Raw genomic sequence first — 14,397 nt, 5'->3', positions numbered from 1 at the left:
GTCTATCTGAAAACTATACATGAACTTCAGCAATCAACTCATGTATGAGTGCAAGACAGGATGCTGTTATACAATAGGCAAATCAAGTTGTCTTTTGGTCAGCGGTTTTACTTGTCAGACTATGGTCAATGTGGTTAGTACTTGCACAAAGTGCAGTGTATGAGCTGTTTCCTCATGTTTCTGAGCCAGAGAGTCCGTCTCTGATTTGCTGAGAAGGCAAGTAAATTGGTAATATTTAACCTAGAGTGACTTGACCCGTGTGCACTCTCTTTGACATGCTGAAATTAAACTTCAGATTTACAGAATAAACTGATGTCATTGATGTGAATTGTTGGTCTATCTAAATGGTACATTAGTGGACATAAACAAGAGATTTAAATCCTTAAATCCTACTTTTTTTTAAACAATGTTTTGCTGAGTTATATCTTTTATTAAGACATAACAAATAATACATGACAAGCAAAAAGAAACAATTTTCAAATGATTAATGAAAAACCCTTCACATGCAAGTAAACTGCTCACATACTGTATAATAATGTATTCATTTCCAGTGTATGTACATATCAGTAACAATTTCTTAATAACTTAAGACTAAAAACAGTAGAAAAGAAATGTGCATCATGAAACTTCAGTTTCTCTCTGAGTTTTTACATCGTCTCTTAAACTCATAATAAGAGTCAAGCATGAAGATGAATTCATCTCATTCTGCTGGTCACGTAGACAAACTGGTATCCATTTAAAAATGGAAACAGAACCTCCTTGGCCAAGTTGCAGATGTAGAAACGGAAAAAGAAAAAGAAAAAAAAAAAAAAAGATACCAACAGGACAATATTGTATTACCAATTGAAGCAGCCCTAAATTCAGAGGTGGATAAGTTATCTATGTTTTAATATTATCAGCACAAGGTACTGTTTGGGGTCCATAATTGTTGGTGTTTAAAATACCTGTAATACACTGAATATATGGAGAACTTCAAGTCTCTAATGCTGATACTGAATAAAATAATTCAAAATTAGATATGAAGATATGAAAGACAGGTAGTCCAGTAGGTGCTGATATTACTAGTTACTTTCTTTTTGTTTTCTATGTCCTTTGTTCTTCAAGAAGCACTTTGTGACAAAAACTACAATTAGACTAGATTTAAGTCTTTAGGCCAAGTTTTTCTCTTGTCCGTTTCTTTTTTTCTTTCTTCACGTTTTCAAATCCCTCAGCCTTGCCATTGCTTTTCTGTTTTTCCAAACAGGATGTACTTTGTTCTTAAAAAGCCAGCACTTTACAACAAAAAAGGTAAGTGCTTTACACTCAAATGTCTGGAGGTCAGCTAGGGCAGAAGGAGCAGTGAATCCCCCCTGTTAGGTCAGTAACGGTCCCTCCTCTGACAAGGCTTTGCAGGAGTTCAGTCTCTCTGTCCACATCGTGCATCTTCTGCTGCAGCATGGAGCTCATGGGCAGGTGGTCGTAGTAGTGCAACGGCGCCCCCTGCTGGGAGAGGTTGTAGCCAAAGCCTGCCAGGCTGACCTCATCACACAGCAGACTGGCTAAATTCAGCGCAGAGACACCCAGGGTAGGCACATTCTGCAGACAAAAACCAAGACCCAAAATGAATATTAAAGAGAAAAACATTACCTTCATAATTTTTTATTAACTCGTTTTTTTTTTCCATTCTTGAACTTTATCTGTGTATTTACTCCTCTTTCAACAGAAAACCACCAGTAATGATCTTATTTTCTGAAACCTTATTGTTTTTTTTTGTGTGTTTTACTATATTCCTGTATTTTCCAAGTGAAAAGCTTTTGTAGTCACAATTAGAAACTACCTAAATAATTAATTTCCGGCTTCAATTTGATATTTTTCTATACCTACATAGATCATTAGTCCAGATCCTTCACAACAATAATTTAGCATACATTGTACTGAGAGACTGTTACTGTTTGAAATAAATACTCATTTCAGCTCTATAGTTTATATGAAAGGTAAGAAATTTCAAATGGCATATTTTTGGCAGTTTAGTTTATAAAGTAAAGCTGGTAAAATTTTGAAAAATGTGATACTACAACAATGTACCGTGCACAATGTATATATATGTGGTTGCTCGGTAAAAATATGCACAAGTCGTAAGAGACACATATTCGGTATTAGACACACAAGTATGATCTTAATGTCATTATTCTCATCTGCTCCCCTGAGCTCTGCCTTCAATACAGATAATGTGAGGTAGGGAAAGGACTCTTACTGATAATAGTTTATAATTATAATAAGGACTTGAAATGGTAACACTGGTTTGATTAATGTCAGTTTTTCAACATCCAAAACTAGTCACAGGGGGAGCCTCTCCTACACAGCTAACTGTGGGCACAGCTACAGTACATGTGATGGGAAACTCTAAACATTTTTGGTTTGGTACAGCTTAAAAAAAAAAAAAAAAAAAAAGGCAAAGACTTCATGATGTCTTTGTGACCACCACACACACTAACTTTGTTATATATTTCACATTGTCAAAACAGCACTGTATGATGAGATGGATCTGGCCAAGATACTCATCACTATGACATTTCCATATCAGCACGTCTGCAGTAACGGAAGAACAAAGGCAGAGTACCTCATTAGGTGAGAATATAATGTATGTGGTATAATCCAATATTTAATACAGTTTCTGTTTCTTACATATCAAACACGGTTTCTTTTATTTGGACATGAAAAGGGGACATTACAAGACATTACGTAGCTGCTTGTCTTCCTCATGATTTGAGCAGGCAAAGCACAACAATTGCATACGCAACTACTGCACAAAGATATTGCTTATACAAAGAATTCAAAGTGTGTTTTGCATTTTCAATTAAATTCAAATAACCGAAAAACAAATTCAACTTCAAAAAAGTTAAAAAATGAACTTTAATTTTTGGCTATAAATTTGCAGGACAGGACAGGATGACCCAGTTAAAAAAAGAAACTATAAATAGCTTTAGAGGTTAATTAATATTTGTCATTTGTGACAACAGACAGACGGACAGAGAGATAGATTTAATTCCTGGTTTGGGAAATGTGTATTACCTTGTCCCAGCTCCACAGACGTGGTCTGGGTGGAGGGTATTTCAGTAGGTCTATTGCAGTCTGTCTAATGACATGTGGGTTGAGAAGTCTGAACCTGTGGGGCTCAAGAGGGATTTGATGTGGAACCTTCTGCCAGAAGAAGAGCCTGTCCCACAGAGGCTGCAACACGAAGCACAGATGTGTTATAGCTAGGCTCTTAGAAAGTGCAACCTTTGTTTATATAAACATTCTTTCTTAAGAGTACAGATCAGCTTTCAATCTCGATCAGACAAAGACTATGTTCTGAGATGGAATTAAGATTTTAAAAAAATAGGAGGAACAGGCCAACATGAAAGGAAATTCATGTTATAATAAAGACAACTAAAGGAAATAAAGATTTACGTAGCTCCGCATGAAGACTCATTCAAAGAAGAAGATCTTCCACATTATTGTGTAAGAGAAAACCAAAAATGAGTGAAAGTCTTAAATCATATAAAGGCTCTGATGGGGACTGAATAGAGGTGGTGAGTGCAGTCACTGCTGTCAACCACTTGCAGCTTTTCTTTCAGGGTTACTGTCAACACTTTGTTATGTACATTATGCTTCGAGACAGTTTAAATTTGAGCTATATTTATATGATTTGCTCAATGTTTTTTCCTTCCGGTTCATCTTTAGGTGCATGCAATAGTTTCTCTCAGTTCCATTTTTTTTTTATCATTTCACACATTTTTCAAAATTCAGATTAGAGTTTAAATTCGTATTCTTGAACATCCTTATTTCATGAGACTGATAAACTAATTTGAATTCAGAAAAAAATCAATTTACTTCTCAGATGATTTGAATTGTTTTGCTTCTTGACCATGTTTTGACTGTCTTCTACTGTAAATGTGTGAAAACCGAAAACTGAAGATCACCCCAGCTATTGTTGCTTTAACTGGATTTTTCTCCATCTTTCACTGACACCATCAGAAGTTTTTTTCTTTTACTTTTTAATGCAACACACTGTCGTTGTAAAACAGCTGCTGAACCCCACTTCATGCAAGGGACCAAGCAATTTACTGTAGGTTTCTGATGCTCAAAATCAGTAGAACTCATGTTTAAATGAACTGCATTATAATTGGATATCCACTATTGAATATTTAATAAGGACTAGTTTTATCAAACTAGTAATAAACAGACACACACACCGACACACCACCACCACTACTTACCACAGCAAGCTTGTTGATCATAGCAGACGTCCAGCTAATGTCTACACTTTTATATACCACAGCGACAAACAGAGTGTGTGGGTCTGTGTCGACCCAGTGGAGTGGCGTGCCTTCTGGGTAACTCATCCTTATGCTGGTTCGATTTCCAACGTCAACACTGAACTCCCCCAGAGGACCACTGTTTAACCTGAAAGAGGAGGGCACAGAGTCAAAACACTGGTTTTTAATGTAATAAACTGACTCATGGCTTTACTGATTCTAAACATAGGGAAGTGTCAATGGGGGTGACGATGATGATGATGATGATGATGACCATGATAACCAGAAGACGAGGAACTTGATTCAAACTGAAATCTACACTCCTCTCGTCTTTGTTTCTAGTCACAACCATAAGCAACGCTGCCAAGGACCATTATGTGTGTAGTGGATTAATACAGTCATATCATTGCATTTGTGTTTCTAACCTGATAATGGTGTCAAAACGGTCTATCAGTGGACCTAGCTCCAGGCCTCTGAGAATGCCTCCGTTTCCCATGACCACACAGCGCTGACATTTATCTGATGTCTTTTCCATTTGGGGTGCGAAGTCAGAGTCTGGCAGCTTTTCAAAAAAGTCCATGGATAGAATCATTAGATTTATGCCCCAAAAAGTTCTGTACTGACAGGAACATAAAGATACACTTTTGTTTTGTTTTATTTTTAGCCCAAATGAAAGCTGCTGCGACTGCTGCTGTCATCCAGCAGATGTTGCTAGAAAGCGTTACAATGAAGAAGCAGATTGTACTTTTAACAGGAGAAGAACGGGAGATAGGCAGCATTAATGTGCAGCTGACAAATCTGCAGTATAACCCAGTACAGTGGAACGGCACTACAAATTAAAGCCTCCAAAATCTCCATTAAAATATATCAACACCTCTTTCAAGCAGATTCACTGAAAACTGAACGTGATAATCCTCATGAAGGGAGGATTTACTGCAGGCCTGTTGTATTAGACTGCATCAGTTTTATCTAGTGTACCTAATAAACCTGTAGGTGAGTGTATGTGCCACAGCAGACCTTTTGAATTTGTGGTCCAGTATTTTCTGATCAGGCATCTGACAAATAGGGTCTAATATTATTATGATTAATATCATAACACAGCAGTGACGTGGAAATTAGATGATGGTGATTAATGATTGAATAAAATATGTAACTGTTAATGAGATAAAACTAAATTGAAGACATCTTAAATTTAAGGTTAAGATTAGCTTGTCTGTAGAACAATGGCAAAAGTAAAATGTGCCCTTTTAGTCAGAATGTAATCAGAGATATCATACATTTTTGTTTTGATTAGTCACACATGAAATATATCTATAATGTGAATCCAGTCAAGCTATTGTATTACTGAATCATAAAATATTTTCAAGATATCGATAATGCCATTACAGAAATACGGAGAACTAATAACGAGTAATAAATTAGTATTTGTATATTGTACTAGTCAAAACGGATCATGCATCTAAATAACGTTATCATTGTTGTTATCAAATATCTTACATCATCATTCTGAGGAAGATATTGTCACAAATGATATTATATTGGTGGATGTTTAAATATGATTATTGTTAGTTAGGTGTCAAGCCTCTTTTAGGCTCAACAGCTGTACCAACAATTGTGGTGTACCAACGTGCTATATTTGCAAGTACTATGTAGCAGACGCAGCTTCCAATCAAGGTAAGACACCTGCATATGACACACAGAGCCTTGGATTTGTTTCAGCATTTCCATTTGTCAGATGTCAGGAACATTCAAGGTGCCATTAAATAAATATGGCTACCCTGTATATAATTGTCCAATACTAAATAAATAAGTAAGACACAATAGAATGACAGAGAGAAAGAAGTTGCACTCACCAGCTTTAGCAGATCCTCCACTTTGCCCTGAAGGCCTCTGAATCCAAATGGCGGTGGATAAAGGAAAAGGTCCTCAGGGAGTTGCAAGTCCTTAGACAAGAAGGGCTGGGCCACATAACCAGGGGCAGGGAGTTGAGTTAACAAGCTCCGCCTAGTGCTGCCAGGATGACACTGCCCCTCCAGAACTCGGAGCACATGCTCATGCACCAGCTGCACGCAAAACAGAGGTTATGAAGACAAAATGTAATTACAGTGTGACTAACAGCGCCAAATTCCAGAACCGTTTCCTCTGCAGCAGGCCTTCAGGGTATAAATCGTAAATAAGTTCCCTGTAAAATCTCAAACGTGATTTAAGTTCATAGACATGTGGTGCTGGATTTTATCAACCATGTTAGTCAAAGTACAGCACGTCCTACGTGATCTCTGATGTCCTGCAGCAGCAGGCAAACAAGTGGTAGTGTGTAAATACTGATGTTTAAGGTTTTTTGTTATACGTCAGTGTCACAAATAACTGTCAGCAGTCCTCAGTCCTGGAAAACAGGGCATGGTGACTGACTGTTGGTTGTTTAACAATGCGTGGAAGAACTGTAATGAGCTTGAAACAAGGTGGGATAGTAAGAGCCTTTTTAGGTGCATATTGGTTGGTCTTGAGTTTGAATTTGAGTAGTTTACAACTTAAATTCCTACTGCATTTGATTAAGTAACTTCTTAAATGGATCAGTATTTCATGTCTTAAATAGTCATAAGAGTAAGTCAACAAAAGTACCTAAAAAGCTGAACAGTTGTTGGCAAATAATCATTCTCACAATTAAATAAATATTTCACCTCCTCATGCAAAATTGTAATTCATATGCTCAGATCATTTAATTTGTCCCCTCAGATCAATAATTTAGATCTTGAAAATATGTGCTTATAGCCCCCTTTGCAACCATCGGTAGCTGTTGAAGACACCAGAAATTTGAAGCTGAATTTGAGTTCATTACAATAACAATATCATCACAGTTGTAACAAGAAGAATCTGTTATCCCATTAAATCTGTTATAAATCCAACTGAAATCCCAAACACCACCCCCCTTTGCAATCAAAAATTGTATCAAAGTGCTTATTCAAATTAAATATACTTTTTTTTGGTTTACTGTTAATATGTTTATGCATCTGTTGAGAGGCAAAATTCTCAATCTGCAAAACCTCCCAGCGACATCAGACATAACATAAGACACAAGACATAAATAACAAAAATGCATCTAAAGTGCAAGAAAAATATATGTTGACCTTCATTAAGACAAGAGTGTGTTCAACTGAAGTGAATGTGCGTAGAGTGTGCAAAGGACATGTAAATGTCTGTGTAAAGTCGGCAGAGCTAGGTTGTCAGTGGTGGTTTGTGTTAAGGGCAGTGGCTGAGTATCATTCACAAGCCTGGTGGCCTGTGGGTCTTGTTGTCCTTGCTGTGGCACTGTAGCACCTTCCTGACAGTAGGAGTGTGAATAGGTCATGTTGTGGCTGGCTACTCGCCTTAATGATGTTGCAGCCCCTCCTAACCACCCTGGTCTGTAAGATGCTCTCCTACGTTGGTAATGCTGTTCCAGTGATGGTTTGGGCTGCTATCACCACCTGACATAGAGTCTTGCGGTACCCTGCTTCGCACCTCCCAAACCGGACTGTGATGGAGCTGGTCAGGATGCTCTCGATTGTGCATCTGCAGAAGCTGCTGAGGATCTTGCTAGGCAGGCCAAAGTTTCTCAGCCTTCTCCAATAATATACACACTGTTGGGATTTCCTCACCAGGTGTGTGATGTTGTGAACATGAATTTCTGTGCCAAATTTCATGGAAATCCATCCAATAGTTGTCGAGATATTTTACCAAACCCTATTGTGGTGCTAGAGAAGCAGGATTCAACGTCTGGGAATCATGAATGTCTGCACAAAATTTAATATGTCTAATGTCTGTCTGGCAATCCGTCTAATAGTTGTTGAAATCTTTCAGTCTGGACAAAAGTGGCGGACTGAGCAAACAGACAGACTGACTGACTGACAAACCGACCATTTTTAGCCACTGGCATGACTAAAAATGTATTACATTCAGGCAAGTGTCAAAGGAACACGGTCAAATATTACATGGTTACTATAATTTAATGTTATGGAGTCATTAAAGCCTGGAGGCCTGTTGTGGGCAGAGTGACTGACTATAGAGACTGCTCACCTCAGTCCCTTTATTACACTGTATTACACGGTGTAACACAGTTGTTAGCGTGCTGCTAAACTCTGGGTGTTTGTCCCAAACAGACCCCACGAGACAAAACTGCCTATCATTCTGTTCCTACTCCAACAATATTCATTTAAGGGAACATTTAGTTTGAATGTATGAATTAAGTCAAGGCAACAATCAATCTTGGTGAAAGCGACTCAGGTCATTTGGTTTCTCCAGCTCCATTTTGAATTCTGTGTTCTATACTGTTTCCTTTTTCTTTACCGTATTGTAAGCATCTGGGTAAAAATGATGGTTTTACTCCATTAGAGATATTCTGTACCACTCTGTCAACTTAACTCTCACTCCCGAACCTTTAACTACTGTTAACTTTCAGTTTACAGTAAACGTGAAAGCTCTACCTCACTCTCACCTTTTTATGTGCAGGGTTGACGTGCCAGTCCAGAGGTTTGTTTGTCCCTGTTTCCATCACTGGCAAGTAGACCATGACCAAAACCAGCAAACCTAAAACCACACCCAATACCAACACACGCCTGGAGACACACACACAGAGGGAAAGACGGAGAGAGGGGAAGGAGAGATAAAGTTCAGCACAAGAGGAGACAAGCTGACAAACAGAAGTAAATGATAAGATCACCATTAGGGCTGGGTGATTTGGACCAAAGATCCTATCTCGGTATTTTTAGGCTGAATGGCGATACACAATATATATCTGGGTTATAAATAAAGTGTTTGTGACATCTCAAGTGTGGCTTTGTCTTACAACTGAACATTTAGCCCACTTCGTAGAAAACGGGGCTAAATGTTCACAGACTGTCATCCAAATAAAATGCAAAGACAGGTTTTCTTTCCGTTTGAAAATATACAGCTGAAAAAGAAGTAAATTGAAAAATTATATAAAATAAGTGGCCTATATTAAATAACAATAGGCCTATCTCTGAGAATTCTCCTTCAGTTGTTTTCAGTAACAATAACAGCAATAATTAAGTAATTAGTTAATAATTACAATCACACTGATTAAAAAAGAGTATGATTAAAGGATTTCCTCTCCTGCTTAACAAAAACACAGCTGTACAAAAAACAATAACAATCTTTTCAATCCAAACCATCTCCAAATAATTGTTAGTTGCAGATGAGCCTATGAGCCAGTGGGGCCAGGTCTGCACACAGATGCAGATGCAGATTGGGGGCAGGGTTGTGAGGAGAGAGTGAGGGAGGAGAGACAGTGGCATGGCTTTAGAGAAGCAACGGGTCATGTAGCGCAACATCAAACTGTAGACATAAACATTACTACCTCATCCTGGATCACGTTTGCAACTATACTGATATACCTCAAAACATCGGTATACCGCCCAGCCCTACATGATTGGCATTTTCAGAACAGATGGCAGACTGTACTATCAGAGAACGGAAAGTTTTGCATATTATAGGCAGGACTCAGAAAGCCACATGTAAAGCATGTCTACTTTAATGCTACCAGTTCAAACAGCCTGATGTCAAGCTCACATGGAGGAATATCCAAATGCAACTAATAAAAGGGTTGGAACCGTGAATGAAAAGTCTTCTATGAGGAAATACTTGCGTGACTACCTATTTGAGGGCAGAGAGCATTGTTTTGTAAGCTGTATTGTTATTCTGCACTGGTAAAATCACAACCACATACTTCAGAGGTTTCAGAGAGGCCCACTGTTTTCAGAGACGCAGGTTTACTGCTGTCAAAGGTTATACAGATGTGCAGTAGAGAGTTCCTGCATAGCAATTTATCTCATGAGGGAACATGATTTGCCAGCTTTCCTATGAAGGGGTTAATAATAGCAACTGAAAGATTCTCGATTCTATCAATATCAAGTTACATCCTGTTCAAAACCCCAAAATTTCCTCATAGCTCACTTTTAATGTTTTGAGACTCAGCTGTGAGGTAGTGGCCTGGATTTCAAAGCAGTAACATCTCTTTGATGGTAATGACAGTTTGTCTGGTTGTCATTTTCCCAAAAAAAAATGCAGCCTGATACAGCTCATTTCTATCTAGTAAACTGACTGCTTTCCTGGGAGTGAGCAGCACTGTGAGTTATATTACGTTGTTGAATGAAGAGCATGACATGTAATATAGTATGCCCTGAGGCTGGGCTGAGTAATATCACCAATGCACTGCTCAAGAAATTTACACAGATGAATCACAGGTTGAACTTAGCAGCTTGAGACTTTAGCCATGCAAAAGGTTTTACAAACACAGAAGTGGAAACATTCAGACATTCATGGGGATATTTGACAAATGCTAGAGTTAGCTACATTTTAAGAAAAATTAAGTATCACTGAATCTTTCAGATTCATGCCATCCTTTTGGGTTTAAAGTTATATGGAAGGGGTTTTTATTTTCCAGCAGGTCACACATACTAACCCTGCCAAAACTTACTGTTGCAAAATGATATCTCACTAGAAAAGGCTGGTCTGTTTTTAGTGCTATTTGTATTTATTTATTAATCTATTTAGTATGGATTATGGTTATTTTCTAATGTTGACTTAACTTGACAAGAAACAGCCTGCAGAAGCAATGGAGCAAGGAGAAGGATGTGCACTGCACATCCTGCACCATGCTTACAGGATGTACGAAAGTTCAGCCAACCAGTCTGTACATTGAACGTTAAAAACCATGGCAAAGTTTTTTCAAACTTAACATACCCCTGAAAGACATCATTCTCCCTGACCTGGGCTAAAAAAATACAGGGAATACAAACATGAATCCTGCAAATGGCTGCTCTAAAACTATGGCACATGAGTCTAGTTCATTGCAATGTTCTCTAAATGTAGAGCAATCAGTCATAAACAAAGATCCTGTACTCAAGCATAACCGTGCAAATGAACAGCTTAAACTCAGGGAGTAGGAGGGAAACGACAAGAAACCACAAGTTAAAAAAAACAAGATTGTGAATGTGACTTAAATATAACTTACCTATTTGCATTTTGTTCTGCTTAAACTGTGACCCTTCCAAGCTACTCAGCTTCGTTCAGGACTCAAGGACTATCCAAACTCACCAGGGCTGATAGTAACTCCCATATCCTGCCTCCATTAGTAAAACCAAAGCCTTTCTTTCTGTGGTGCAAATTCTATTACCCCATTTGAGTGAAAAGCATTCTGTTCAGTGAAAACTCTGTTTAGGATTTGGGTTTAAGCCAATCAGTTAAACCAGGAGCCATTTTAGCTAATCAGGCTGGATATTCAAGTCTTTACATACAAATTATTTATTCATCTGCACTAGTCTCTCTGTCTATTCCTAACCACATTTACTGCATTAAAACCTGGGAAGGGAGGCCTACCTTTTAACAAAACTGTCTACATCCTATTGTTGCTGACTACAAGAAGAAATGGAAGCTTCTGCTAATAAATATTTCCTTAGAGACTTATTTATACTGTAGATTTATAGCATCTCTGTTCACTTCAAGTGAATTATTTTAAATGTTAAAATTGCCTTTAAAAAGTAACTGAAAGACACCTGCACTATAAAAAAATTAAGGCATAAAGTATATGTGACACTGGTTTTTTCCTATAAGACCTTAAGAACAGATGAGAGCAAGTTAGCTGTGTCTATCTGAACACTAGAGGTCCTGTTCATACCTGGGATTAACATTCCTCTCGGGTGATCTGTTCACAAGTGGACAACTCTAAACGTCAACTTCTACACGTCAGGTCAAACCTGACATTAAATTGCGTCTCAACTGACCACTTGCAATCGGGTCTCACGTCCCCGCTCTAAATGCAAATAAACGTACATCTTTTCTGTTTGCAAAGATCAAATGCCTTGTTGTTATTAGCCAGTCCAACTGTGACAGACAAGCCATTGTCAATGTGTTTGTGTGAGAGTGTGAGAGAGAGAGAGAGAGAGAGAGAGAGAGAGAGAGAGAGAGAGAGAGGGGAGCAAGGAGGGGCTGAGCGATTAAGGTGCTAAAACGAAATAAGATTTTACTCAATTGAAAAACTAAAAAAAAAAAATAGAAAATCAATATGTGGCGGTCAATGATGGTATTGTAGCGGGCTGCCTCAAATAAGTCAATGCATGGGAAACTGTGAGAATTGTAATAATATTTTCAGTTCATGATGAAACTGGTGGGACTAAGATTTCGGTTGACTAGGCGGTCCTTCAATATGACCCAGGACACATTTGCAACACACGTCCACACTTGTTCTTAGAGCTGTCTACTCGTGATCGTATCACCCGAGACGCATGTTGATGCCAGGTATGAACAGGGCCTGTGGCTCACAGAGAACAACAGGAGTCATTGTGTTGTGTTGTGTGAACATCACCTGTGTGCTGCCCAGCGTAAAGGAAGCCTCATGTTGTTCTCATTCACAATGGAATCTGGGAACTCTATTAGTTTCACCGCTGAAGCCTGAAGTCCCCTGGCTCTCAGGAGTCTTTTCCTGACCACACAGTGATAGTCAGATACAGTCAATAGAGTTAATCATTTGCCACATTAATGAACAATGCAAGCTGGGATACTAAAAAAACGGCAGTACTTCTATGAATAACCATGTTGTGGTTTTGTGATACTATAAAGCTCAACAATATGTAATATTAGTAGTTATGTTGGAGAAGTCCAAATACAAATGATGGGACTGGTGTTACTGGGGAATCTCCTGTACAGTTAACTACTATATTGTCATTGGAGTGTAGCCACATTATAACTAGTGCCTGCACATCATCATAAGGATTAACACATGGGCAGCTGTGAAAAGGGCATTCTAATAGATTACTTAAACAAATGTCCCAATACCCACAATGTAAAAATACGTTGTGGGTATTGGGTATGAACATTTTATTTATGAAAACTTATAAATGTATTAAAATAGCAAAATTCAACTCATTCTTTCAGGGTGTTAAAAAATTGTTATATGACTGAATTATTATGTTTGACAAATTAACATGCATGCAGCCACTTAATGTTGAAAGAAGAAGAGGACATCGCTGTATGCGGAGCGAATGCGTGTTGAATATCCAACTTAAAACTAATTTCCCAGCGGTCGGACAATAACTTCCCTCTGGGATATGGTGGACTACAAATAAAAAGTGGCATTAAAGTCAAATACTCAGTACAGTTCAGTAACGTTACTTCAGTTCTTCAGGTCGATGACCAGCTTTGACTACCGTTAATGTTGGTTTTCACAAGACAGACACGCCGCCATCTCTTCAAAATGATTTCGATTTGGTTAAGTATGTTCATAGCTGCTGGGACGTGAAAGGTGCTACTGCAAAATCTTGCTAGTTCTGGCACAAAAGAGGTCAAGTAAAAGAAACCTTAAGGGACTACATATCCATAAAAGAATTACTGCAGACCCCTTCGCTACTGTCCCCCGCAGTGTGGACTTACAGGCAAATGATTCAGGATGACGACTTACAATGTGCATTTTAAGGTTTAACTGCATTCCTGGTTAAAATGTATGGTTTTCTGTCATGTTTCTGCTTTGGTCGATTAGCAAGACGTCACTAGCGTGTTGCATTTTTTTTTTTTTTTTTTTTAAATTACGTGGCCTATGAATATAAAAGAAAGTCACGCATCGGGGCTTGAGTGTTACCTCAAACAACGTTGCCGAACTAAACGGTCCCAAATCGGTGCACCGACAACGTCGGGTAACTGAACAGCTTCAACAACGGAATATAAAAAGGTGCGGCTCAAGTGGCTTAGACCGTTACTTGTTCGTTCATTGACATTCCTGCTAAGGAGGGTGACCGTTAGCCGCTTGTCTGCTTTAGCGAACTGAACGGTAAGCTACGTTAACTGCAAGTTAGCCCGTTTACGCCGTTTTGCACTCAATTTTATCATTTAAACTACCATTACTTCTTTATCATTTACTGACTTATGTACTTACCCTTCCATGGAGACGGGCGTCGCGCCATTGTGAAATCCTCTGCTAGAGTAAATGATGAGCTATTCCCCAGCTACTTATCTCAGCTCTACTTCTTCCATCCTTACTTCAGATAACCAGCCAATCAGTAACCGGTACACCAACCATCATTTCCGCCCTACGTAATAAGATCCCTCAACCTTGCCTTGATATCTGACC

At 38.5% G+C, this 14,397-nt stretch overlaps 1 protein-coding gene across 1 annotated transcript; it reads right to left on the bottom strand.

Moving 5' to 3' along the window:
* Positions 1-427: 427 nt before the first annotated feature.
* On the bottom strand, positions 428-14,341 carry st3gal5 (ST3 beta-galactoside alpha-2,3-sialyltransferase 5). Its single transcript, XM_040119962.1, has 8 exons — positions 14,203-14,341; positions 12,640-12,756; positions 8,752-8,872; positions 6,134-6,343; positions 4,706-4,842; positions 4,242-4,428; positions 3,052-3,210; positions 428-1,575 (listed from the first exon to the last, which is right to left on the bottom strand). The coding sequence occupies exons 1-8, from the start codon at positions 14,208-14,210 to the stop codon at positions 1,318-1,320; spliced, it is 1,197 nt and encodes a 398-aa protein (XP_039975896.1). The 5' UTR covers positions 14,211-14,341; the 3' UTR covers positions 428-1,317.
* Positions 14,342-14,397: the final 56 nt, after the last annotated feature.

Source organism: Xiphias gladius, chromosome 23, assembly GCF_016859285.1.
Source record: "Xiphias gladius isolate SHS-SW01 ecotype Sanya breed wild chromosome 23, ASM1685928v1, whole genome shotgun sequence".
Classification (NCBI taxonomy): Eukaryota; Metazoa; Chordata; class Actinopteri; order Istiophoriformes; family Xiphiidae; genus Xiphias; species Xiphias gladius.
Note: the sequence above shows the minus strand (reverse complement) of the source record. Positions and strands in the feature narration are given on the sequence as shown.

Bases quoted from the DNA above. Each gene is read 5' to 3' on its own strand.
- st3gal5 (XM_040119962.1), bottom strand. The intron at 6,344-8,751 runs GTGAGAGTGAGG...TTTTGCGTGCAG, and splicing joins TCAACCCTGCACATAAAAAG to CTGGTGCATGAGCATGTGCT. The intron at 1,576-3,051 runs GTAATACACATT...TTTTGTCTGCAG, and splicing joins GTCTGTGGAGCTGGGACAAG to AATGTGCCTACCCTGGGTGT.